Here is a 26094-nt window from a genome sequence, read left to right as displayed (position 1 = left end):
GGGCTTTATTTGCATCATCTAAGTCTCAGAACTCCATAAGGGTTGTTGTGTTTATATACTAATTTTAGAAATGAGAAAACTCAGGCTCAAAGAAGCTAAGAAACTTGCCCAAGGCCAAAGACTTGAAAAGAGGCAGAGTGAGGTATACTACAGACCCACACAGACTAAACTCAGAGGTTAAATTCTTAACCACTGGCTTATGATTCCAAAATGGAACTTACAGCCTTTTTTCTACCATCTCCATTGCTCAAGCCAAAAACTTGAGTTGCCCCCTTCCTCCTTCCAAATTCCTTGATCTTCAATCTATTTGCATCTGCCTTAATTCAGTTCTTACCTGAATAATGACAACAGTTACTTGATGGCATTCTTCTATCAAGCAAGTCCTTTGAAACAGCCAGACTGGCCTTTCCAAATCACAATTTGATCATGTCAATTTCAACTGAATTCCTTGCAGTGAAATTGTATATAACCTATGCAATGATCCAAATTCTTCAGCACATGGAAGACAAGGCCTTTGACCATCCAGTTCCATTCCTGCACTTCAATACCACTTGCTATTTCCCTATATAAACCTCCATATTCCATTCATGCCAACCTTGTTGCAAATCTTTAAACAAACTATATTCTTAATCCTTCAATATTGCAAATACTGTACTATTTGGGATATCTATGTAGTTCTCAAACAAAAAAAATTATGCTGATATTTTGAGTTTTGGCCCAAATAGCATTTCCTTGACAATAGTTTAATAATAATTTTTTAGCACAATGTATCTGACTTTACTCTAAACCCTTTATGTATTTTGATGCCTATTTAATAATTCCAATTATCCTATGAGGAAACTGATAATTAGAGAACCAGCAGTTGCTGCCACTTTGATGTATCTGTGGGATTCATATATTTCCCTCCAAGAATTTAACACTGTTCTCTTCATGTCTGCTTGTATAGTGCCTGGCACATAATAGAAACAGTAGTTCAATGAACATCTTCTAAACAAATGGCGAGTACTGTGCCTCTGGGTTCTCAGTTCTCAGCAGACTTGGAAACCCTTCCTGGCCATTAGCCCTCTCATTTCTTCAGAGCACAGGAGGCGCATAACAAACATGTTCAGCGTCCGAGTAAGCTTAAGTAAACCTTCAAGCACTGACCGAACGCTCTGCCCACCCTCGAGCACACATCACCACGCTTTTTATGCAGCTAACTTCTTTTAACTTCTTACAAATGTCCACGCTGGGACCCAGCAGGCATTCAAAACACCCTGGTTCACGATGACGACATTCGGCATCATTTATGAATTCCCAATAAAGGAATGTGGAGCTTACTTTGGTCTCCCAGAGGGTCGACTTCTGCGGCCATTTCGATACAGTTTCAGCTGGGAGCTTCCAGCACCTTCCCCTTGCTCCGAGCTCGCGATGCGGGAAAACACAACTCCGGCTGTCAGGCGCCGGAGCTGGGCATTGGCATCCCACTCACGCAGCGCCCGCCGTCGGCCGCCCGCCGCGCGTCCGGCCCCGAGGCGCAGCGAGCCCCGCGCCCGGGCGGACACTTCAGATTTCAGAGCCGCTGCGGGCTCACCAAGTGGACTCGCTGCACGTTCGGCCGAATCCCACCGGGAGCGAGGGGGACCCAGGTGCGAAGGTGTCCCGCGGGTCTCTCAGGGTCCGGCGGGCCGCCTGCGTTTTCGCCGAAGGGGCGGGCGGGCGGCTCGGCGGCGGCGACCTTCGCGAAGCTAGGAGCAACGCTGGGACCTCCACGAAGCCCCGGGCCAGCAGCGGAAGTCCACTCGGCCCGCCCTGCGACTTTGAAACCGGTGCCCCGGACCGCTCCTTGGAGACGGCGACGCCTCCTCCGTCATCACGCGGGCGTCAGCGCTCACGTCACCGCGCTTCCTGCGGCCCCAGCACGCTATTGGCTGGCTGTCAAGAGGTGGGCGGGTCCGTGGGAACCTGGCTGACAGCAGGCTGAGCCACCCTAGTATCGCGGCCGGCGAGCGCGCGGGCGGGCGGGTGGCGCCAGGTGGACAGCGTATTAGGCCCCTATTTTAAATTCCCAAAGGTAGGTGCCACCAAAGCTCTCAAATTCTTCCTCAAATTCTTCAGCTACAGTTGCGGATATTCTGAGCATTTCTGGACTGGGAAAGCCCGCTTTTCACCCACCTGCCAAAGGAGTTGAAAGCATGTAGGTTCCCACCGCAGCCGGGGAACCCGGACTGTCAGACTCCCTCATCAGGCTGCCCCCCTCGAGTATTTCGGGGCTCGGACTTGCTCATCTCCAGAAGATAGAACGGTCTGCTCCTCGTGGGTCTTTAGAGAAAGAAAACAGCTGTTGTCTGAATATTTAACTCTGTGGTGATAAGGTGTGCACTCAGAAGTACCCCGAAGATCCTGCACAGTTAGCAGTTCTTTCTTCCAAGATGTTTGTTTCCTCAGATAGAAGGAAAATTTACATTTTGTGCAAGAAAAAAAAAATAAGTAAAATTTACACTTGTGGATAGATTAGTGTCCAGTTTTAAAAAGTAATTCTGTCTGAGCTTGAACCATTTTTTTTCACAAAACACATAACATTGGAAGAAATTATAACACTAGTAATAAAAACTTAACTTGAAATAGCCTCTAGTTTTAGTGCCTTTTAATAGATAGTATTTTTGTGGATTGAAATAAAGTTCCACTGAACCAACGCGTCATAAATGCACCTTGATTTGGTTTTCCGTTTAACAATTTAAGAAGTCTTTTTCCCCTGCATTCACACTGTCATATAAACAAAATAATGTTAGCAAAATTTATCAAGACATTTAAAAAATTTGTTCAAGTATGTCCAATTAGGTATTTGAGGATTGTTACATGTTTTACTCCATCTGACTATTAAGAAAATGAGATTGTTCTTTCTTCTAAAGACTGTTAAATATGTGTGTGTAGGCAATAACCACAGAAAGATTTAATTGGGTTTGAGTCAGTTAAAATTGAACGTGTTCTGGTTTTTAGTGGCCATGAAGTTAACACAAAAACTTATTAAAAGGGAAAATTGAATGTGCAAGCTCCAACTCTTTCTTAAAGTTCAGTGACTCTTCATGAACTTTTCACTGACCAAAGACTTGCTCATAACTTCTCCTACATTTGAACCTTGTATGTTGTCATATTGTGATTTAAGTTGATATTAAGCCAGTCCTTGTAGATTTAACTACATTTACACTCAAAGCTGACAGATTAAAAAAAAAAGTGTGAGTAAAAGCAGCGTTCCTTCTGGGTGTAAATGATGTGTTGTTTTCAAATAAACTGAATAATGAAATGGGAAATACTTTCATGTGATTGTGATGAAAGTGAACACAAACCATAGTTTTTGGTTTTTATTTATATTTTATGTTACAAGACTTTAGTGCTTGGATTCTAAGAGTATTTTCAAAATAACTTTCATCATTAGTAAACAAAATTGTAATGATTCTATTTATCCTTAAAGTATCCTATGTAGTCTTTCTCCTTATTAAATCTTCTCCTGAGCGCCCTATCCACTTTTCCCCAAGGTAGGTGCCACCAAAAGGTAGGTGCCACCAAATAGGTAGGTGCCACCAAAGCTCTCAAATTCTTCCTGCAATCTTCATCAAACTAATTCATGATTTGTTTCCAGGGTTTATCATAAAGGTTTTTTCTTTCTTTTTTTTTTTTTTTTAATCTCATGAGTTAAAGAATTCAGTGAATGTGCATGGAAAGTAACTGTGAATGTAAAACTCTCTATGAATGAGAGGAGGAAAAGAAAATGACTTAATATATGTTTATTCTCAAACCACCATGTCATGGTTTTATATTACTTTTCTTCATTAAAAAAAAAAAACCCTTGAAAATTATATAGATTGAAAATCAGTGACAGAGTTCACTCTTATGAATTCATTCAATCAACTGACATCTAGTACTGTATGCAGGCCATTATGAAAAATATGACTACAAAGTGGCAAAGAACACAAAGCTTGACGTTTACGAGATTCCAAGCTGATCACACAGTTAAAAAGCGTCCGGGCTGGGATTTGCGCCCAGGAGGTACAGTTCCATTGCGCAGTCTGCACCACTCCGTGGTCTCCCACGGTGCAGTACGAGTGCAGAAGCCTAAGGTAACCAGCAGCTGTACGTAGGGGTCGGCGGCCTTTAGCTGCAGGCCGTGAACCACTGCCTGGACGGCTGAAGGCCGATTTTCGAATCGTTGCATAGTATTTATGCAGCCGAATTACCCTTCGTTCCCTTAGAAAACCGCTCAAACTTCAGCGGCGTGACGAACAGTGCGCACACGCTCCTCCGCGGCCCCGGCCCGCGTTTCTACCCTAGCACCGCCTGGCGTCCGCGCCGGCCCTGCGAGCCCCGCCCGGGGACGTGCGCGCGGCGGGCGGACAAGGCCACGCCCCCCGGGGCCGCCGCGCCGCGGGAGCCAACTGGCCCGGGCTCTGCACGGCTTCCGGCCCGGGCGCTCGCGAGCCGCCGCTCTGCTGCTCCCCGCTCGCCCGTCGGGCCTCGGTCTTCTCCCTGGGAAATCCTGCGAGGTGCTTTACTCCGCCGCCGCCTCCCGCTGGCGTAGTCCACCCCTTCCAGGCTGCCTCCCTCCTTTCTCCGTTTCTCATTTGAGTGAGCGGGGCGGGAGGGTGCAAACTGAAAACAGATAAGTATTGTTGAATGACCAGAGGACCTCTGCGAAGACAGGAATTTGGAAATCTCCTTGCAAATAGTTTATTAAGGAAGCACCTTTCCCCTAACTTCTTTCTTTTAAACCTTCTGAAAAATATATATATATATATATATATATATATATATATATATATATATATATATATATTTTTTTTTTTTTTTTTCTTCCGCACTCTTAACGGCCCAGAGTTTTGTCTGCTTCTCTTTTCCTGCTTTTCCTTTCAAGGGTCTTTCCTTATTAAGTGTAAAGCAATGAAAATAATTGACAAGAGTATCTTTTCTACTTCTTTTGATGAATGAATAATATGAAGAACGAAGGTTAAAAGCACAAAAGTTCAAATTAACAACACCATTTTAAGAAATTAAAATTACAGACTAGGACCTTAATCACCTTGATAATATTAATTCTGGCTTTTTGGAAATGTTCAATCATCATACTGTTTAAGACACTTGGCATTAAATTAGACTTTAAAAATATTTTTAAATTATTTATTTTAGAATAGCAATGATACTTATAAAATTCAAACAGGTGAAACAAGAAAAAAGTGATAAAGTTGAAAGTAAGCCTTACTTCATGTCTCCAGCAGATAAATCTTTCGAGAAAATCAATCAGCTCTACCACTGGTTTCTTAATATGCTTCCTGAAAACCACCACTAGCATATATGCAGATAAGCTTGCTTTTTTATTAAATAACTGCACAATTGTACACCTGCTATTTTCACCTCACAATATTCTTTAGATGGACATATAGAACTGCCTCATTGATTCTGAAAACTATCTAGTATTTCATTTTATGACAGCATACTTTCTTTGCCTGTCCTCTACAGAAAGGTAAAGATGCTTCTAACATTTCGTTAGTCTAAACAGTGTTACCACAAAATACTTACACTGTTGTCATTTTGATTATGCCCAGGTATTACAACTCTTAGAACTAGAACTGCTGAGTCAAAGGATATTCGAATTTTTATTTTGATAGATATTGATTTTTGCTCTTCACAAGAGGCTGTACCAATTTTACTCCAACTGCAGTTATGTGGGTTTTTTTCCTGTATTCATTAACACAGCATATTATCAAAGTTTCTGATCCTTGCCAATCTAAGTGAAAATTTACTGTTGTTTTGGTTTGCATTTCTTTCATTGTTAGTGACACTGAATATTTTGGGTTTTCTTTCTGTGAAATGGCTGTTCATATCTTTAATCCACTTTTCTGTTGGGATTTTGTTGGTTTTATTTATTTCTAGAAGCTCTTTATGCGTTAAAAAATAGCTATTTGTTTGAAATATAAAACACATACTTTTTTCAAGACTTCTTTTGCTTTTGTTAATGAGAAGTTCATTTTTGGTGGTGGGGTAGGGAGGCTGCTGCTTTTATTTTTAAGGAGTCAAGTGTTTAGGTTTGGGAATATATTTTAAAAGGCTTTCTCTACTAAAACAATCTTCTTTTAAACTCTTTTTTGTTGTATTAGTAGGGATTAAATATTTCTGTGTTTATATAGGTTGATATTTTATGTTTAAATCTTCAATTCATCTAAGACTTAGTTTGATGAAGGGATCCTACTGTATTTCACTGGATTGCAGAGAGAAGCTGTTGATAGTGGAAGTGGTGACCTGGCTGATTGCTCTGAGAATCATCCCAAACTCCCCGTAGAGTTCTTCCACATATTTCCCCAGCACCTGGCATGTATCCAAACAAAATGAGTGCTTGATAAGAGCTTAGTGAACTAAGGAAAGGGAATTTCTGGGTATGAGAAATCATCATTTTAGCTCTTGTACTGATGTGTAGAGTTAAAGGGATAAGGTGCCACTAACAACAGGTTTCTCCTGGACGTAGCCTGACAGTCATAGAATTCCAGATGCAGAACCCAAAACAATATTCTCTTAATGGATAAACGGTTAGCTCCTATTACTGGCAGGTATCCTAGATGTGACCAGGGAGACAATAAACTAGCCAGTCATGCAGAGAAGTTCTCTGATTCAAAATGGAGCAGTGTACCCCTAATAGCAAATGACGTAAGGAGAATCCAGTAGAGAATGACCCAAGGGGAATGCGAGGCCAGGGGTGAAGGACAGTGGCTATCAAATCCTCTTGAGTTAATGAGCATGTGGGCAGAGAAACTGAAAGGAGGGGTTAAGTAAGACTCAGGAATTGAGGGAGTTGTCAGTCATACCTAGATTGACATGAGTGTTCTTAAGCAATAATAAAGTTTTAAAAATTAATTTGTCATCCTAAAAATAAGTTATTTTTTACCATTAAAGTCAAACTTATCTTCTGCCCTTGGACTTAACAATCAGCCATGGCATTACTCTGTACTGTTGAAAATCTAGTCACTATTTCTTGCAATAGTTTTTTTTTTTTTTTTTTTTTTTTTAATCCACAAAGAAACCTTAGGGGAAAAGGGAAACAAACAAAACAAAACAACACCCCAGTAGAAAGGTTTGGAGCTATCACTTCCTTGTTTACAGAAAGAAAATCTCTGCTTTTTTTTTTTTGTTCTTATCTTCCAGATTAAGATTAGGTTTTAAAGTAATTTGAAACCTACAAAGTATGTTTGCTCACTCTGTGTACATGGAAATGACAGGCCACTTTTAGGAGCATATAAGTGAATTGGGTTTTATTCCATTTTGACAAACAGACAATTGTCTGAGTATTGGGATTTGGATAGGGAATCCCTTTAATATATGCAGCACTTTGGGGGATATGGTAGTTGTATGAAGAATGAGTGAGTCTATAAGAACTTCCCAGTTATGAGCTGTATTATAGTTTGTCGGAATTGTCAGGATGGTCATGCTCCAAATTAGGAAAAGAGCATACTCTGTCACCATTCTTGGTGCCAGAATCAAAGTTAATCCACACTTCTAACATCTTGATTAGTTGTATTTCTTTTTCTTCCTATGGCCTCAAGAGGATACTTATTCCAACCAAAATTTGGATGGGGAGTTATACATTTATTTTTGTAGAATAGTCCCTGATGTTTCAACTAAAGAAGATAAATTTATCTTTGAGATATTTTATTCCCTACAAACCAAGACTACATTCCATATAAATCAGAGTCAGTTTATAGTCTTAGTGCTCTTTGAGCCTATTTCAGTAGTGAAGAATATGAATTACTGAACATTTCTTCTGAAGTGCTATCAGTTTTTTATGAATTGTAATAAAAGAACTATTAATTTTAGAGCTTATTAAAATTTGTTAGCAGAGATGAAAGTTAGCAGAACTACATACTTTAGAGAAAGGATTACAGAGATCTTGGATCCTTATGTGACACAGAGCTTAGCTATTTGGCCTCCCACTGCTTGGCACATAGTAGAACATGTATTGATTGAATTAAATTCATTCACATTTAATAACTTCATTCCTTGATGTAAAAATAACATGAATCAAGGGATTCGTTAAGAGATTGCAGATAAGGGAAGTTACAGTTTGGAAATATCATCAGATACTAAATCAGGATTATCTTCTGGGTAAGATATAGAAACCAGTAATAACTTGGAGAATCTACCATTTCTAAAATAAAGTTTTTGTCCTGAAGTATCTTTGGGAAAACATGGCTGACATTGGTCCAGTTGCTAATCATGCTAGTTATGTGATCTTGGACTAGTCTGTTTCTTCATTTGTAATGAGGATAATAATAGCTCCTCTGCAAGTTTGTAGTGACATTAAATGGCATAATGTTTACAAAGTGACAGACTCATGATGTTCAGCAAATGTAATTGTTCTGATCTAATACTATGTCCTTCCATTGGAAACTTGAAAAAATAATTTAAAATGCAAAGTCTGTTTGTTTCAGTCTATTTCAAAGTTTAAAAGACAGTATATTCTGTTCCCTATTTCAAAGTTTAAAAGACAGTATATTCTGTTCCCATTTTTCAGTTGTAGAGAAGTGATTAACCAAACAAGAGGTTATTTAGTAATTGAAGTGTCAGAAATTGAAAAGGCATAATTATATAATATATATATATGCTGGAAAAAAGGAAGACAAAATTCAGCTCTACTAATCTTCAAATTGTTGGAGTCCTCCCTGACCTCAAAGAAAAAGTTTGTAGCCAAAAGAATAGTACAGCATCTACTGATTTATAATGATTTTTATTAAGTTGAATTTTTTATAATGATCTTGATTTCCAGAGGATACAGTAACTCAGAATTCTATGTACTTTACAGTGAAAAAAGACACAGGAGAAAATATAAATTCATAGTGTTTATTGTTAAGTATATTAACAAGTTCTGCCATGGACTGAATTGGAACTTTTGAAAATGATTTTATCACATTCTTCATGAGGAAACTAGACCATGATCTAGATCAAACAAGTCTCAAAGCTTTTAGGACCCTCCCTACAAGCTGTTTTAGAATAGAACTTGGATTTCATGACTTGCCAAAACACAGGTGGCCTTAGGCTCCCAGGACCCTGTTCTTGTACTAAGTTGCCCTCCTATTACTTGGTAATGAAATTTTCATTTCATTTCTAACTAAAGGAAGCTTTTGTATTTCATGAAAGAGTTTATTTTAATATGTTTCTTCCTTCACAGTCTCTAGATGGATTTTAAAATCGAACATACTTGGGATAGTTTTCCAGTGAAGCATGAGCTGGCATTTGTCAGGCTGAATCCAGGTGAGGGAGGGGTGATGGTGGAAGTCAGTGCCCCATTTTTCAACGATCCTCCAGCCCCACTTGGAGAACCAGGAAAGCCTTTCGATGGACTGTGGGATTATGAAGGTAAGTGGAAGTACTGTATTTTATTACAAACATAAATCTCTTTATAATAGCCTCTCACAGAACTATTATTTTATCTTGCTGCTAGCAAGGGAGTGCAGTGCCCTGAGTGGCTGACTGTGCAGTGTCTGCTATTTCCTACGCATCTCTCATTCTGACTCTTTCTCTATTACCTATGTGACTTCAGCTATATAACTAGAACAGTGAAAAATGGCAATTACAAATCCATATTTTTAGATTGCTGCCATATTTCCTATTCTGAGAGGAGTCGAGAAATTACTATTTTGCCTTTATCTTCAAATTATCATTGAAGCTTTATAAACCTTATGGAAGTTTGGGGGTGTTTTATTTATTGTAGAAACAATGTCAACCCCAACATGAAATTTAATTTTTACTTCATAATGGCAAGTAATCTCACATATCAAATTAAGGCTAAAAAACATGTCACAAAAATACATGATTTTAGGTTTATTCTGTGATATCCTGTGCTTCATTGGTTTTAGTCAGCTTTTTTGGCACTGTGACTAAAAGACCTGACAGGAACATTATAGAGAAGGAAAACTTGATTTGGTCCCCGGTTTCAAGGTATCAGTTCATAGACAGCCAGCTCCATTGCTCTGGGCCTGAACATCATGGTGGAATGGTGTGGAGGAGGAAAACAGCTCAGAACATGACAATTAGGAAGCAGAGAGAGCTCTGCTCAGCAGGGAAAAATATAAATTGAAAAGGCATGCCTGCAGTGACCCACCTCTTTCAGCCACACCTGCTTACAGTTACCACCCAGTTAATCCATAAAGTGGATTAATCCACTGATTAAGGCTATAATAACCCAGTCATTTCACCTCTGAAAATTCTTGTATTGTCTAACACACAAGGGGACACCTTAAAAAAAAGGGGACACCTTATATCTAAACCATAATATCTTCCTAATCAAGTTACTGGATTAATCTTTCTGAAATGCTTAATGATGCCATTCTGCAGATCATAAGCCATTATAAATATTTCTAGGATAAATTTCAAACCATTCCTGTAAGCTTTCTGTACACTCATGAATTGGGCCTCCATGTTCAACCAAAAGCTCTTAACTTCTGAAAGGTTAATGGTCTTATCATCCAAACATATTCTCACTCCCATATGGTCTCATTCTGCGCTCTCTGCCTCTAATGCACATAGTTCCAGGTGTAATTTAGATTCCATTTCTTCAGAGATGTTTTAATGAATCTTCTAGTTAATGTTAGCATCTTTCTCTCACCTTTTGTGTAGCATGCCTTTGTCAGTGTTAGTTTGTCATATTTTAAGCATTTACTTTCTTTTATTGATACAAAATTTGTATACTAGGTTTCTCATAGTAAACACACCAATATGACTTCTCTTTAGATACTTATAGGCACCAAACGCAACAGATCCTAATCTTAGCTCATCTACTTTTCTCATAGACCTATTTCTTTCCCTAATTGCCCAATCTCAATCAATGAAACTAACAATAACTCAAATCATCAAATATGAAAATTGTAAGATCTTTCCAAGATATTCCTCACTCGTATCCATACTTGGATTTATTCACTAAGGCCTATCAGTTTGTCTAATTCAGTGCCTCCTCTTCATCCCTATCATCCTTGCTGTGGATTAGGCCTTTCTCATCTTCTATCTTTGGTTAGGGTATAGCTTTCTAGCCCTTTTCCCCTTCACTCAGAAGCAGAGTGATCTGTCTAAAATGAAAATTTAAACTCATCCATCAGCTAAAACCTTTTTGTGCTCCCTATCCTCTCAAGGTAAATTTTACCCTTCTTAATATAATCTCTGTGCAAGGTTTTCCTTGACCCAGCCCTTATTCTTTCTGTAGCATTACCAGTTTTTACTACACTTTGCCAAGTAAGACTGAATTGTTTATAGTTCTTTAAATCCCAGTTTTTCCTAATTGTGTGCCTTTGAGTCTATGGCCCTGTCCCCCAGAATGCTGTTTTTACCATTCTTCACCCATTTCCAACTCAGTTTATAAGATGGAGTTTAGCTAGCACCATCTCTAGGAATTCTTTGCTAACTCAATCCTCCCCACCTCAGCTAATAGTCTATTTTCTTTTTCCTATAACAACATATATGCTCCTCTATTTTTAAATTTTTTAAAATTTTCCAACTCAGTGTCAGACTAGATTGTGAGCTAATCAAGGTACTTGTAGAATCTGATATTAGTACAGAGAAGCCACAAAAGTGTTTGAAAGGTGATGATGGATAATAGAAATAAGAAAGCGCCTGTTGGCAAGGGGAAGGCAATGGTTTGCTTTAAGGAATTGTCTCACACAGGTGTAGACATTGGCAAGTCTAATATCTGCAGGGCAGGGGCTTAGCGACCCAAGGAAGAGGTGATTTTGTAGTTCAAATTTGAAGGCTCTCTGATGGCAGAATTCTTTCAGCAGTTGGTCTTTTTTCTTCTATTAAGACTTTCAGCTGGTTGAATGAGACCTACCCACACTGTAAGGATGATCTTTTTTATACAAAGTCTGGTGATCTAATTGCTAATCTTACAGAATACTATCAAGGAACATCTGGAATAATGTGTGACCTAATACCTGGGTACTATGGATTAGTTGATAAATAAAAGTAACCACCATAGTAAACATTTTTTCTTTTCTTTTCTTTTTCTTTTTTTTTTTTTTTAAGTGCTGGGGATTGAACCCAGGGCAGGGCTTGTAGCATGGTAAGGCAATCACTGAACTATATCCCCAGTCCTCACGGTAGACATTTTAATTTGTTTAAGTAAAAGATTTAGAGAGGGATAATTCAATTCTCAGAATTATTAATGGAATTGTATCTTAGCTATTGTATTGTAAAAATAACATGAACTATTAGAAACAATTTAAATGTCTACTGATAAAGGATTAGATGAATTAATTATAACATTCTGTAGAAAAATAATGTGGTCATTAAAAGAATATATTCATATGCTGGAAAGATTTTTATGAAAACAAGTTCTAGGCAAATATGATTTTATTTTTATTTTTTAAAAATCTAAAAAGGTAAAATAGTTTGTAGAAAGACTAAAAAAGCCTGGTAGGTTTAAGACCAAAGGGGTAAAAAACACTTTGGCTTTTACTTCATATGTGTTTGTATTGTCTTAATTATTTACAGGAAATATGTAGTAGTTTCATAAGTAAATAATTTTTTAAAATATGCCAGGTGCTGTGACATATGCCTGTGATCCCAGTGGCTTGGGAGGCTGAGCAAGTCAAAGCCAGCCTCAGCAAAAGTGAGGGGCTAAGCAACTCAGTGAGACCCTGTCTCTAAACAAAATACAAAAAAATAGGGCTGGGGATGTGGCTCCATGGTTGAGTGCCCCTGAGTTCAATCCCGGTATCCCCCTCCCCCCCCCAAAAAAAAAACATACCTAAGAAATTCCAGAAAATTAAAATAATAATTTTTAAAAATCACTGACCCATATTCCACAATCACAGATAAAGAGTCTTTACATTTTTGTGCACATTTTGCAGACCTCTAGCCATAGGCACTCATGCACATTTTAACTGCATGTACGTTTGACAGATGCTCTGCAGCTTACCTGTCAAATATCATGGATAGATTCCCATGCTGTTTTAGTCAGCTTTTTCACTGCTGGGTCTAAAAGACCCGACCAGGACAATTGTAGAGGAGGAAAAATTTATTTGAAAGATCATGGTTTTAGAGGTCTCAGTCCTTAGAAGCTGGCTCCATTCCTTGGGGATTGAAGTGAAGGAGGACATCTTGGAGGAAGAGTGTGGTGGAGGGAAGCAGCTCACATGACCATCAGAAAGCAGAGAGACTCCCCTAACTATATACAAAATATATACCCCAAAGGCATGCCCCCAGGGACACACCTCCTCCAGCCACACACTACCTACCTATGGTCATCACCAGGAAATTAATCTGTTTATTGGATTAAGACTCTCATAACTCAATCATTTCTCCTCTGAACCTCTTGTATCGTCTCACACTTGAGCTTTTAAGGGGTACCTAATGTCTAACCTATAACACATGCCAACAAATATTTAACTGTATCTTTGATTGTAATGGTTCCATTGTATTCCATTGCATGGCATACATAAATTTCATGATTTATTTATCAGCTCTTCTGTATGATAAGAGATTTATTTAGAAAAATAGGAGCTAATCCTACGTAAGAGGAGATAACAATTTTCATCATTTTTATTTTTCAAGTAATACTTTGATGCATAAAGCTGTACTGAACATCTTTTGCTAGTTGTCTGATTATTTCCTTAGGATAAATTCATAAAAAGAGATAACTGCAACGAAGTCTATCTGACAATGTTGACTTCTCTATGACCTCACCAACATAGGTTTAATAAATCTTTTTAATTTATGGCAATATGATATGAAAAAGAATTGATGATGATTTATTTCCTATGTATTTCTTCTTGCAGGCAGTGTCTATTTAACCCCTCTTCTTATTGAGGATAGTATAATAATTTTTTAAAATGTAATTAATTTTGTTCTAAAGGTATACAAAAGTATTGTTGAAGCAAAATTAATTTCTTCAATATGTCTTATCTCTGTTTTCAAAAGTCGTGGAAGTATTTTTCTTGAATGATGTAACTGAACAGTATTTAGAAGTTGAACTTTGTCCGTAAGTATAAAATATTTTTTCTTAATCATTACTACATAATTTGAACACATTATTTTAAAATTATAAATCATATGGTTATAGTAGAGCTCACTGATTCCAGCTATTAGAGACAATGCTAACTTGCATTTCTTTTATTGTCAAATACAAAGCTTATATTCAGAATATATATTTAAAATACATATTTTAAAGTGTTTGAATATATTATATCAATGTAACTTTTAATTCACCAATATTGTTAATTTTTGTGATCAATTTAAAGAAAATTTTTTTTGCAAAATAAAAAATTATTAAAAAAACTTATTCCCTCATAGTTTACTGTATACATTTGTTTTATTATATGTCAAACACTCTAAATAAAGGGGGGCATGTAGATATAATGAATGTAACTCACAAAAATGTTTCTTTTAGGGGACTTTAAAATAAATATATTAAATTTTAATTTCATATATTGTATAATTGTATATTTATGTATTCATCATTCTTTTTTCTAGTATGTACTATGACAATTTTTTATTCAGTGACATAGATTTTCCTAGACTCACAGAAAATATTAACTTTGGAGTGTCTTTGTTGAAGTTTATTTCCTTGGGAAACTTCTTTACCTTGTTGACAAACTGTATTTTTTTTTATTCTTATAGATGTGAAAAAGTAAAGTATGTTCACGTGCCATCTAAATTATAGTAGATTTTAAATTAGTAAAGTATTTAATGAACAAAATAGTCCTATGTATTGCTATTATTAATTTCAAATGCCATTTAGAAGCCTCCCAGTATCAATATCCAGTAGTTTTTATTCCTTAGTGGACTGTTCAGAGAGCTGCAAACAATTCTTCTAAATGAGGTTTTAGATATCTTTTTAAATTTTCCCTCCTCTTGATTTTTTACTAACTCTAGTGTGGAAAATTTTTTTTAAAAGAAGTACACTTATATGTCTCTGTGTGTCATCTCTTTATTAACACGACAAAATCTTTATTGAAAAATATGTTGAATTCTTGTAAACTGTCATGGACGGTAAGGTAATTTCAACTACTGTGTGATTGTTCTCACTCTGTACATGGAAAAGCTAAGGCACTTATCATTTGTCTATAAAGTAAAGAAATTGGAGCTTCCAGAACTCTCAAGTTCAATCCTTAGTTTTAATTTTATTAGATGATAATATTAGTTTATTTTGATAAAATGATGATATAACACTGTAGTCTAATCAGATTTTTTTTGTTGTTAAGAAACAACACAATGGACATTGCCTATAAAATTAATAAATTTTAAAAATTAAAATCCTTAGAATAGTTTGGTTTTATATCCAACAGGAAAGTTAATCAAGAGTCCTGGTTTTGCCTCAGGCAACCAATTCCTATAATGGTTCATTAACTTCTAAGAAAATAACATGAAGAGTATCATTGTTTTAATTTGTAAGAAATTTTACTCCTCATTCCTTAGGCTGCATAAAAACAACAAAAATAATCAGAGAATTTTAAATATTTAAATTTAAGTATTCTGGTAGAATACTTAACTGAAGCCAGGCATTGTGGTGCACAACAGTAATCCCAGTGACTCCAGAGACTGAGGCAGGAGGATCCTGAGTTCAAAGCCAGCCTCAGCAAATTAGCAAAGCCCTAAACAACTTAGTGAGACCCTGACTCAAACAATAAAAAGGGCTAGGGACTGGCTCAGTGGTAAAGTGCCTAAGTTTAATCCTTAATACCAAAAAAAGGTGGGGAGGATACTTAACTGAAGAAGCTCTTCCCTCACAGTATCACAAAAGACAATTTGTGTGGAAATGTTCGATAGTCTCCAGAAACAATTAATTTGCTCCATGTAAATATGTGAAATCTTTTGATTCTTACTGACCTGCTAATCCCCATTATGCATTCTCATTAGAGTTTTCTTTTGAGGATATATTTGGTTTTCTTTGAAAGTGACATTGCTGTCTGAACTACAGGTAGATGCTGGAAGAAGCACAGGGCACATAGGTCAAGTGTGGTTGTATGAGAAAAATGAGACAGATTAAAATCTTTAGTGGGCTGGCTAGTTTTAGTTGGTCTGTGATTTGCATTTTCTATCTTCCTAATGAGCATCAAAGTAGTTTTTTTTGCAGAAATAACCTTTAGTAAAGTTGTTACATTCAGACTTGGAAATTGGTCCCAGTTCCCCTTAGAGCACTTCAGTTTTGAAACTTATCTTATTATAAACCCCACAAAATGTGATATCCTTTTACTTCTTTTTCATATTTTGTGTCATCAAATCAAATGAAATATTTTATATTATTTCTTATTAAAATATATAAAAAGCCATCTTAGAATGTGAAACTGCATTTCACAGAAGTTGTCTGGAAATGGAAACTCAAAGATGTCATTTCTAAGTAGCTGAACATACTGGCTCTCCCTGTAATGATCTAATATTTGTATTGCTTCTTTTATTTATTTACAAATTTATTTATAAGCACACATATTCCAGAAATGAAAGATGATTAGGAAAAGAATATTCATTTCATGTGATGTAAAGGCTTTCTTTTTCTGCATATTCTGTGTTTGGTCCCCTCATCTTGGATATCATTACCAATAAAACTTTTTCATTAAAAGAATTAAAAAATAAAATTTGTTTCTTTCAAACACTTATGAGGAACCTTAATTTTGACAGCCATGGACAGCATTTAGTGCTTCTACTCTCTGGAAGAAGAAATGTGTGGAAAGTAAGTTAATAAAATTATGAAACACAATCTTTAAGTGTACAAGCAGTATGTGTGTGTTTAAGGTACAAGTCTGAATTTAACTTTTGTGTATCACATGTTATTTCCATAGCAAGAACTTACTTTATCTTTCAAAGTGTCCAGAGGTGAGACAAAATGGGAAGGCAGAGCTTATCTTCCTTGGAGCTATTTTCCACCAAATGTGACAAAATTTAATGCATTTGCAATTCATGGATCAAAAGAAAAAAGAAGTTATGAAGCCCTTTATCCCATACCTCAGCATGAACTGCAGCAAGGACAGAAACCTGACTTGTAAGTAGACCATCAGTGTAGACATGTTACAACTATAGAGATTTTGGAGAATTAATTCTTGGTAGAGCATTAGTAACACTTTTTGGTCAACAAAGATGATGTATACCAGCTCCTAGTGGGTCATGAATTCCCTGATGGTCCTCAGCAGTGCATTACAGGTTGCCTTTGGGCTGATAGTCTCTCTGCTGTAAGTGAAGCCCTTAGTTTTCTCTAGCACTATGAGAAAAATTTTGTTTAGCAAGTGTTGCATCAACTGCATTAGAAATATGGCTTCAAATTCATTTATGAGCCCTTTTAAAGCTACAGGGCCAGAGGAATTAGGGTTCCTCGTGTGAACAAAGGACTAGTGAATCCTTTTTCTTCTGCAAAAGAATCTGTACTTCACTTATCTCTGTAGTTCATCCTGGATGGCTGCAAGGACTACCCCCTTTGGGGAGGATGGCCAGATACTGTCCTTGGGGGAAACTGATTTCTGCTCTCTGTTGCCTCTGAGTGTGCACAGTGTGGTCAAGAGAGTCTGCGGGGAAGAGCTGATCAGAGACATCCCAGTGAGCATGATACCAGGGTAGACTGATATGCCCTTGGGATGTACAACACTGTCCTTCCTCTCCCTATTCATCACCTTCCTGCTGGCATGCTCCTGATTCACTCTACCTTGCCTTCATCTTTTTTTTTTTTTAGTTTAACAATCCTAATTGGCTTCATTTTTAATTTTAAAATCAGGTAACACTTCATTCCATAAAACAGAACCAGTTTTCCTATGAGCCAAGAACTCATCAAAAATAATTTGATGAGTTTAACATCAGATTATTTATTTTTCTTACACAAAATAAAGACAAGGGAACTTCACTGTTTCACCAGTTGAGAATGGCTGTTCTCCCTCCAATCCAGATTTCTCATGGAGGACCAGATGTGTCAGCTTGGTTTGATTCACTCCATGTTGTTGTCCGCCCCCCCCTCCCGAATATTGTCTCTGTTGAAAAACTGGCTTCACAAAGAAGGTGGCAGCAGGAAAATTTCAGAATCCAAAGCTTAAAAATAAGTCTTGGGCAGTGTGGGGTTATTTTCTGTCTCTGGGGGGATCATCCGGTGTCCGAGGCCTGGGAACAGAGGCAAAGTACCCAGCCACCCATCTAGGAGATGTCACTCTCAGTAGTGTCTGGTGTCCTGACCTGTGCTCGTCCAGGATGATGGTGGATAAGGAGCAGCAGGTCACAGGGGCCCCCTGACCCTCTGGGAGACAGAGCTCTCCCTGGGCAGACGCCAGGGCTGAGGGTCAGCAGCCAGGGCAGAATCAACAACTGTCCCCGCCTGTGGTCCCTGAGGTCCTGGGGCAGGGATGCAGGAGGCAGCCAGTGTCACAAGACGTCCTTGTCCCCAGCCAGGCCGGGAACCTGGCTAAGCGAGGAGAATGACGGTGTCCCTCCTCAGGGCCTGGCCCCTGCGCCTGGTCTCACTTCCTCCCCGGCACCACCCTGAAGGGGAGGAAGTGACACCCAAGGGAAGGCCGGGAAGTGAGGCCACCATCATCAAGTTCAGGGTACAACAGCTCAGTCTGCCGCCCAACAGGCCCCATGCTCTGCTTCTCTTCATGGACCACGTCCCTTCTGAGAGTCACGCCCTGCTCTTTATAGGCACAAGGCCCCAGAAGTTCCAGAGACACGTCCATGTTTAGGCCCTCGAATCTGGAAGTTCCTCAGGTGTCCATGTTTAGGCCCTCAGATCCAGAAGTGCCTCTGGCACACATCCATGTTTAGGCCCCTGAATCCAGAAGTTCCAAAAGTGCACGTCCATTTTTAGGCACCCGGATCCGGAATTGCCTCAGGCGCACATCCATGTTTAGGCCCCTGGATCCGGAAGTGCCACAGACATCCATGTTTAGGCCCCTGGATCCGGAAGTGCCTCATGTGCACGTCCATGTTTAGGCTCTAAGACCGGAAGTTCCTCGGGCGTCCATGTTTGGGCACCCGGATCTGGAAGTTTCCCCTCAGACATCCATGTTTAGGCCCCCAGATCCGGAAGTTCCTCAGGTGCATGTCCATCTTTGGGCTCTCAGATCCAGAAGTTCCTCGGTCCTCCATGTTTAGGCTGTAGCATCCGGAAGTTCCTCAGGCGCATGTCCATGTTTAGGCCCCCCGGATCTGGAAGTTCCAAAGGTGCGCGGCCATGTTTAGGCTCTAGGACCGGAAGTTCCTCAGGTGTCCATGTTTAGGCCCCTGGATCCGGAAGTTCCTCAGACACCCATGTTTAGGCCCCCGGATCTGGAAGTGTCTCAGGTGCACGTCCATGTTTAAGCTCTAGGATTGCCTTCATCTTTTATAGATTTTTCTACCTGGCTCAATTTTGCCACTTACCTTTGCTTTTTTCCCAGTCCTGATCATTCCTACCTAGTCTCTTTCTCCTTTTCTCTCATCCTTCACTGTTGTTTCTTTAACTTCTTACTCTGGGATCATTAATTTTATTCTAAACTGGTCCATCCTGGCCAGGTGGGCATAAAGGGATGGAAATCCAGGTGCAGCTGACTCTGGGTCTACATACCAAGGTGGCACATCACTCTGGCTCTTCACCAGCAAATACCTCCCTATGTTTGGTTCTTCTGGAAAGAAAAGAGAACGATGAGCACTCTCACACATTGGCCTCATTAGCTTTGGCAAAGAAGGGAATTAATCTGTCCTTCAACATCGAGTTGAAACTTTTTATTGCTTATATGACTGATATAAATTATATCAAAGTCTGCATTTCAGAACATATACAGGAGTATTTTATGATTCGTTTAAAGCTAGATGAAATGAGTTAGATTTTGAGGGCTGATTTTTATTTCTCCCTTTGATTCTGAGGGAGATACCTGTAGAATTGAAAGGAGAGTGCTTTGAAAAATAGGTGAATGTATTGAGAGCTGAATGTTTGGTAGCTAGAATGAGAAAATTGTACATATAGAACATATATTACCTTGGGTATTTCTTAAAATAGAATGTTGTCCTATCACAGATGTGACAAAATAAATAGCTTTTCAGGACTACTTTTTCACAAATGCATAATTCATTTCAACTCCCACCTTTTCTTTGCTTTTAGCCATCGTCTAGAATATTTCAAGCCTTTCACTTTTAACACACTGTTTGGAAAAGAATGGAGACAACCAGAATCAGACCTGTGGCTAATAGAGAAACCTGACGTACAGGCGTACAATCAATAATTATATCAGTCATTGTTCTTCTATACCTTTTAAGGTAAACCAATAAGTACAGACTCTTTCAGACACCATGGACGCTTTTCAACAAAAAATATTTTCATAGTGGTCACCATAAATGTAGTATCTCTGTGGAAGATTGTGTATGATTAACAAAATAGAGAGTTTATAGATGATTTTATCTTTAGTTACAATGTTTCTCAGAGTCATTTAGTCCAGTCATTCTACCTTCTGCCCTGTATCACCATCACCCCCAAATCCCTATTCTGTCAACCAAAATCATTATTTCTCTCCCCATTTCTTTATATTTTAGCCAGCCTAAGACTAAGAAATCTTAACTGCAAATTTTTAAGCTCCAAGTAATATAGAGTATTTTTTTCTATGAATCTACTATCCATTCTTGAAGTTAGTAGAAAACATTGTCCTGGTTCAGTTGAACAAGAAGTCTGCATCTGTTAAGATGTCACTAAGATACACGAGTTATTAAACAGCTGTTTTTTTCTGACTTGAGACTGTTTATGACTGTTCAGAAAGAAATGAAGTAGTCTTATATTCAGGCAGTGAACTCTACTTTCATTTACAAATAAATGACTTTTTGCATATAAAGGGTTTATTTAAATCTTTTAAGGATAAGATAGAGTTACATCATAATTATAAAAATTACTTACAGAATTAACAGATTTATATTGATATTTTTTAGTACCATTAAACAAGATGTTAAAATGTATTTATTTTATTTTCAAAGTGGCAAATAATTCTATTACAGAATCTTAAAATTTTGTGTTGTAATGTTTCACAGTTCAAAGGCTTCTAGTAAATTATCTGTGAGCGTCTTCACCAAACTTAGTCCTTCTCAGCATTCTTAACTCAAAGACCAGCAGCTTTCCAAAAATGAAGCTTTGTTACTCATGGAGACCCCTGGTTACCTACCCAACAGTGTACTGTCTCCTCTTCTTTACCAACAGAAATAGAGTATACTCTACTTAGAGTCTACTTTTTTTACAAAACTGAGACAAGAAGCATGTTTGCCCATGGCATCCAGGAAGTAAAGAGAAAAGAAGGAGCCAGGGTCCCAGTATCCTCTTTAAGGGCATGTCCACAATGATCTAACTTCCTTCCACTAGGCTCCACCTCCTAAAAGTTCTGTCACCTCCCAATGGTGTCACAGTTGGCGACCAAGCCTTCAATGAGTCATTAAAAATAAAAAAGAATTTTCTTTATCCATTTATCTGTTGAAGGGCACCTAGGTTGATTCCATAGTTTAGTTATTGTGAGTTGAGCCGCTATAAACATTGATGTGGCTGCATCACTGTAGTTTGCTGATTTTAAAAGTCCTTTAGGTATTTATATACAGGAGTGGGATAGCTGGGTCAAATGGTGGCTCCATTCCAAGTTTTCTGAGGAATCTTCATACTGGTTGTATGGAGAGTCCATAATGGTTGTACCAGTTTGCATTCCTACAGGCAATGTATGAGTGTACCTTTTCCCCTACATCCTTGCCAACATTTACTATTGTGTTCTTGATAATTGCCATTCTGACTAGGGTGAGATGAAATCGTGGAGTAGTTTTAATTTGCATTTCTCTAATTGCTAAAGATGTTGAACATTTTTTCATGTACTTGTTGATCAATTGTATTTCTTCTTCTTTGAAGTTTCTGTTCAGTTCCTTAGCCCATTTATTGATTGAGTTATTGGGTTTTTTTTTTTTAGGGTTATATTTTTTTAGTTCATTATATATCCTGGAGATTACTGCCCTGTCTGAGGTGCATGTGGCAAATATTTCCTCCCATTCTGTAGGCTTTCTCTTTATATTTCAATTATTTCCTTTATAGAGAAGCAGCTTTTTAGTTTGAGGCCATTCCGTTTATTGACTCTTGATTTTACTTCTTGCACTTTAGGAGTCTTGTGAAGGAAGTCAGATCCTAAGCTGACATGGTGAAGAATTGGGCCTGCTTTTTCTTCTGTAAGGCACAGGATCTCTGTTCTAGTGCCTAAGTCTTTGATACACTTGGAGTTGAGTTTTCTGCAGGGTGAAAGATAGGGGTTTAATTTCATTCTGTCACGTGTGGCTTTCCAATTTTTCCAGCACCATTTGTTGAATAGGCTATCTTTTCTCCAGTAAATGTTTTGTACCATTGGCCTATGTGTCAGTTTTGGTGGCAATACCATGCCGTTTTTGTTACTATAACTCTGTTGTGTAGTTTAAGGTCTATTGTTGTGATTCCTCCTGCTTCACTCTTCTTGCTAAGGATTACTTTGGCTATTCTGGGTCTCTTATTTTTGAAAATGAATTTCATGATTGCTTTTTTCTGATTCTATGAAGAATGTCATTAGGATTTTAATAGGAATTGCATTGAATCTGTATAATGCTTTTGGTAGTATGGCCATTTTGACAATATTAATTCTGCCTATCCAGGGGCATGGTAGGTATTTCCATCTTCTCAGGTCTTATTTAATTTCTTTCTTTAGTGTTCTGTAGTTTTCATTGTAGAGGTCTTTGCAGGTAAATGGATGGAGCTGGAGGATATCATGCTAAGCGGAAATAAGCCAATTCCAAAAACCAAAGGCCAAATGTTTTCTCTGATATGCAGATGCTAATTTACAATAGGTAGGGATGAAGAATAGAGGTACTTTGAACTAGGCAGAGGGAAGTGAAGGGAGGGGAGTGGATGTGGGGATAGGAAGAACAGTAAAATGAATTAGACATTATCACTCTATGTACATATGTAAACATATGACTGGTGGGATTCTACATCATGTACAGTCAGAAGCATGAGAAATTATACTCCATCTCTGTATTATTTATCAAAGTGCATTCTACTGTCATGTATAACTAATCAGAACAAATAAAAATAAAGAAGTCCTGATACATGTAACAACCTAAATGAAGCTCAAAAGTTTTATAGAACAAAATAACCCAGAATAACATACTATATAATTTTTATTGTTAAGATCAATTATAGGCAAAACTAGCATATGATGATTGATATTAGAATGGTGATTCCTGTGGGTGAGGGCAGGGGATCCAGTTTGCCTGGAAGAGGAGTACAAGGGAATGATGTGGTATGATTGCAGTGTTTTACATAATTTTGTCAGCATATGGCTGCATAAATTTGTCAGCATTTTTTTAGATGTATATTTAAATTTGTGATGTTTATTTAAAATATGCCTTGATAAAATAAAATAAGCTGGAAATTAAATAGTTAAGGTTAAGTTTATTTGAGTTTATATTCATCCATTGAACAGTTACTGGTGCTAGTTAAATATGGTTCAGCAATTCCTTCTTTTCATTTATTAAATATGTTCTCTATCTGCAAAGAGAACTGGTGTGACATAAATGCTGACTTTTCCAAAAGGAATTTTAAGTGTCTTTGTGACCACCTATCCTGGTGGCAGTGTTAGGCATCTTAGATGAATTCAGAAAATGATTTTAAAATCGACAATAGCAACTAAGGTGTTTGATATGGTAACTGTCTGCCAGTTTTGGATAGAAAAGGTCTATTTAAAATAATGTCAGTTGATTAATTTATAAATCACTGGAACTCATTTTATAATGAATGTAAAGCTATTGAAATGAAAAAAATAAGACAGAGTATCCTGATTTTAGAAGTGAATCCATCATTTTGAATCATAGCTTCAGATATTAAGCATAACTACTTATATATTTGGAAAAATAAAGCACAGATACAGATAGTCATACCCATACAAAGTATTGAATTTGAATATTATGGTTTGTGAGCTTTCTAAAGCTATTCACCTATTTCTTTTATCTAAGATGTCTTTAAAACATCTGGATAAGAAATATTTTTCTTTTTCCAATACCAAGCAAGTGAAAAAAATATATATAAATATTTTCTTTTGTAAGGAACACTACATTCAACCACAGAATTTTGGAAAGTTTGTCCATTAGTCAGAAACAAATAATGTACTATAGAAACTCGATATTTGAAAATGGGTGTTAGTAATAGCTGTTTCAAATTTGTTTTTCAATTTCAGGACCATGAAAGAATAATCATTCCTTTGTTTAAAATATGCACAAACGCATTTCCTTGCACTATTCTGAATTGTTCTCGGCAGCAGAAGCAGTCTCTCTTGTCACCACCTGAATAGATTACACAGTGTGTATTTATTCAGGTGCTTTCTTGTGCTTTTCCCCAACTCTAATAAAGTATAAGTCACAGTCCAGAGAGAAATATGCCTTTTTATTTTTAGTTTCAAACTACTTTTTTTTAACATTATAATATTTTTGCCACAGAAAACCATTTAATCATTCCTCCTCCTCTTCTGCCCCTTCTCCTCTTTCTCTCCTCCCCCTCCTCCTACTAATACTCCAACTCCCCCTCCTCCTCCTCCTCAGCCTTTGAATGTTAGGCTTTGTGGGAACAGAGGATAATGAATAAACTTAATCTGATATTCAAAAAGGAAAAGTAGCAGTAACTGGGTGGAGCAGTTGCAGTAAGCCCCCAGGACTCTGACTCACATCTTGAAGCCTAAGGATTGTTCCTTCTTTCCCATCCAAGTTCCCACAGTGTTTTACACGTTGCACTACAGCACTTACCTGCCACGCATTGGAAAGCTCTTCTGATGGTCTTCCCATCTTCTCAGCCTTTTCCTCCAGAAACCAATTGCATACTGTGAACTGACAGGCAGTTGCCTGGGCTGCCCAGGGCATCCCCTGCTTCCTGCCCCCAGGGCCTCTCTACTACATGGACCTCCTGCTGGAGTCCACTTGGCTGTTCTCACACATGAGCTACTCATGGCATACAAAAGAGCTTGCACCACAGGACAACTCCTGACCAAGGATCAGAACGACACATTCTTCTCTTTTCCCTTCCTCTGAGGTCCCTTCCCACATCTAATAGCACACCTTGCATTGTCTTTCCCTTATTTTTATCATTTCCCATTTTCTCTTCCCAGCCCCCCTCCCGTTTGGAATTACTTAGTCAAAAATCAACATCTGTGCAAGCCATTGTTCCTGGTTTGTGTTATGGAGAATCCAGGCTAAGTTGATTGATACCTAAACTGACTCTCGAAAGCAGCCCATCAAGGTGGGAATCTGGGATTGTATTACCCAGTGTACTTGGTGGGAAGGACTCCATTTCTGGTGGTAATGAGCCTGGTGGGGTCACATGACAGTTACTGAGACTCCCGTTGGGTAGAAGACTGGCTCGAGATGCAGGCGAGGTGCCCATTGAGGTGAAACATGAGCGTCTGTGACAGGTAGCACTTGGCATAGAGGCAGTAGGAAGAGTAAGGACTGTGGAGTTGCCTGACTTCTGAAAAAGGCTTTAGAAGCCTTGAAAAAAAAAAAGGAGCCAACGACAAGCTGCAGGCCCACTGTGAGAGCTGCATGGCAGCATTTAAAGGAACCCTTGTTTCTAGCAGCTGCAGGGCAGGCTATGGGACACTGCTCTCCAGGTTTAATGGTAAAAGTAGCTACGATTGCTTAACCTTGGCAGGTTTCCTGTGTTGAAGTGGGGGCTTTATAAGCCTGAGACCTGGGATGGGATATTTGTGTGAATGAGCCTGTTATGACGTACCTTGAATCCCAGACACTTGTGTGCTCTCTGCAGTAGCAGAGAAGCTCCGTTACCTCTTTTAATTTTATTGTTATTATTTTTTGGAGGTGATTACCCTCAAACTTGATGGCGAGGGCCCTATTGATAGGTCATATATTGTTGTGAATTATCAAGTTATGCTAAGATGTGCCTAGAAGCTCCACAAAAGTAACCCGAGGCAGGTTTTGCATAAATAATGCTCTTCTCTTCAAATATGGCTTCAACTCTCTTCATTTCCTCAATTTGAATTCCCTGAATTATGGAAAAGCCTTTGTTAGCAGATCTGGGAGCCTACTTAATCCTTCACTTATACTCTAGAGAATTATCCCTAAGGACAAATATTTAAGAATTCCTGACGGATGGTT

At 38.2% G+C, this 26094-nt stretch overlaps 2 protein-coding genes across 7 annotated transcripts in view; one reads left to right on the top strand and one right to left on the bottom strand.

Annotated features, from left to right (window-relative positions):
• Positions 1-1775, bottom strand: part of Sclt1 (sodium channel and clathrin linker 1) — a 161184-nt gene extending 159409 nt beyond the window's left edge. For all 5 annotated transcript variants that reach the window (XR_013092145.1, XM_076864458.1, XM_076864457.1 and 2 more), the window contains exon 1: positions 1321-1775. Coding sequence is in view for 4 of the 5 variants with exons in the window: in XM_076864458.1 (XP_076720573.1) it covers positions 1321-1354 (34 nt within the window). In the remaining variant the exon portion in view is untranslated. The remainder of the gene's footprint in view (positions 1-1320) is intronic.
• A 2708-nt stretch (positions 1776-4483) lies between these two features.
• Positions 4484-24354, top strand: C8H4orf33 (chromosome 8 C4orf33 homolog). Of its 2 annotated transcripts, none has more exons than XM_076864570.1 (7): positions 4484-4520; positions 9188-9375; positions 13927-13987; positions 16624-16675; positions 16785-16984; positions 20057-20211; positions 24168-24354. In XM_076864570.1, exons 2-6 carry the CDS (start codon positions 9195-9197, stop codon positions 20175-20177), a joined length of 615 nt encoding a protein of 204 aa, XP_076720685.1. In that variant the 5' UTR covers positions 4484-4520; positions 9188-9194; the 3' UTR covers positions 20178-20211; positions 24168-24354. The 2 variants fall into 2 exon arrangements, with proteins under 2 accessions (XP_076720685.1, XP_076720686.1); XM_076864571.1 differs by lacking the exon at positions 24168-24354 and adding an exon at positions 22070-23240.
• Positions 24355-26094: the final 1740 nt, after the last annotated feature.

Source organism: Callospermophilus lateralis, chromosome 8 (assembly GCF_048772815.1).
Source record: "Callospermophilus lateralis isolate mCalLat2 chromosome 8, mCalLat2.hap1, whole genome shotgun sequence".
NCBI classification, from domain to species: Eukaryota; Metazoa; Chordata; class Mammalia; order Rodentia; family Sciuridae; genus Callospermophilus; species Callospermophilus lateralis.
The sequence above is the reverse complement of the archived record's forward strand: the minus strand, read 5'-3'. Positions and strand labels throughout refer to the sequence as shown.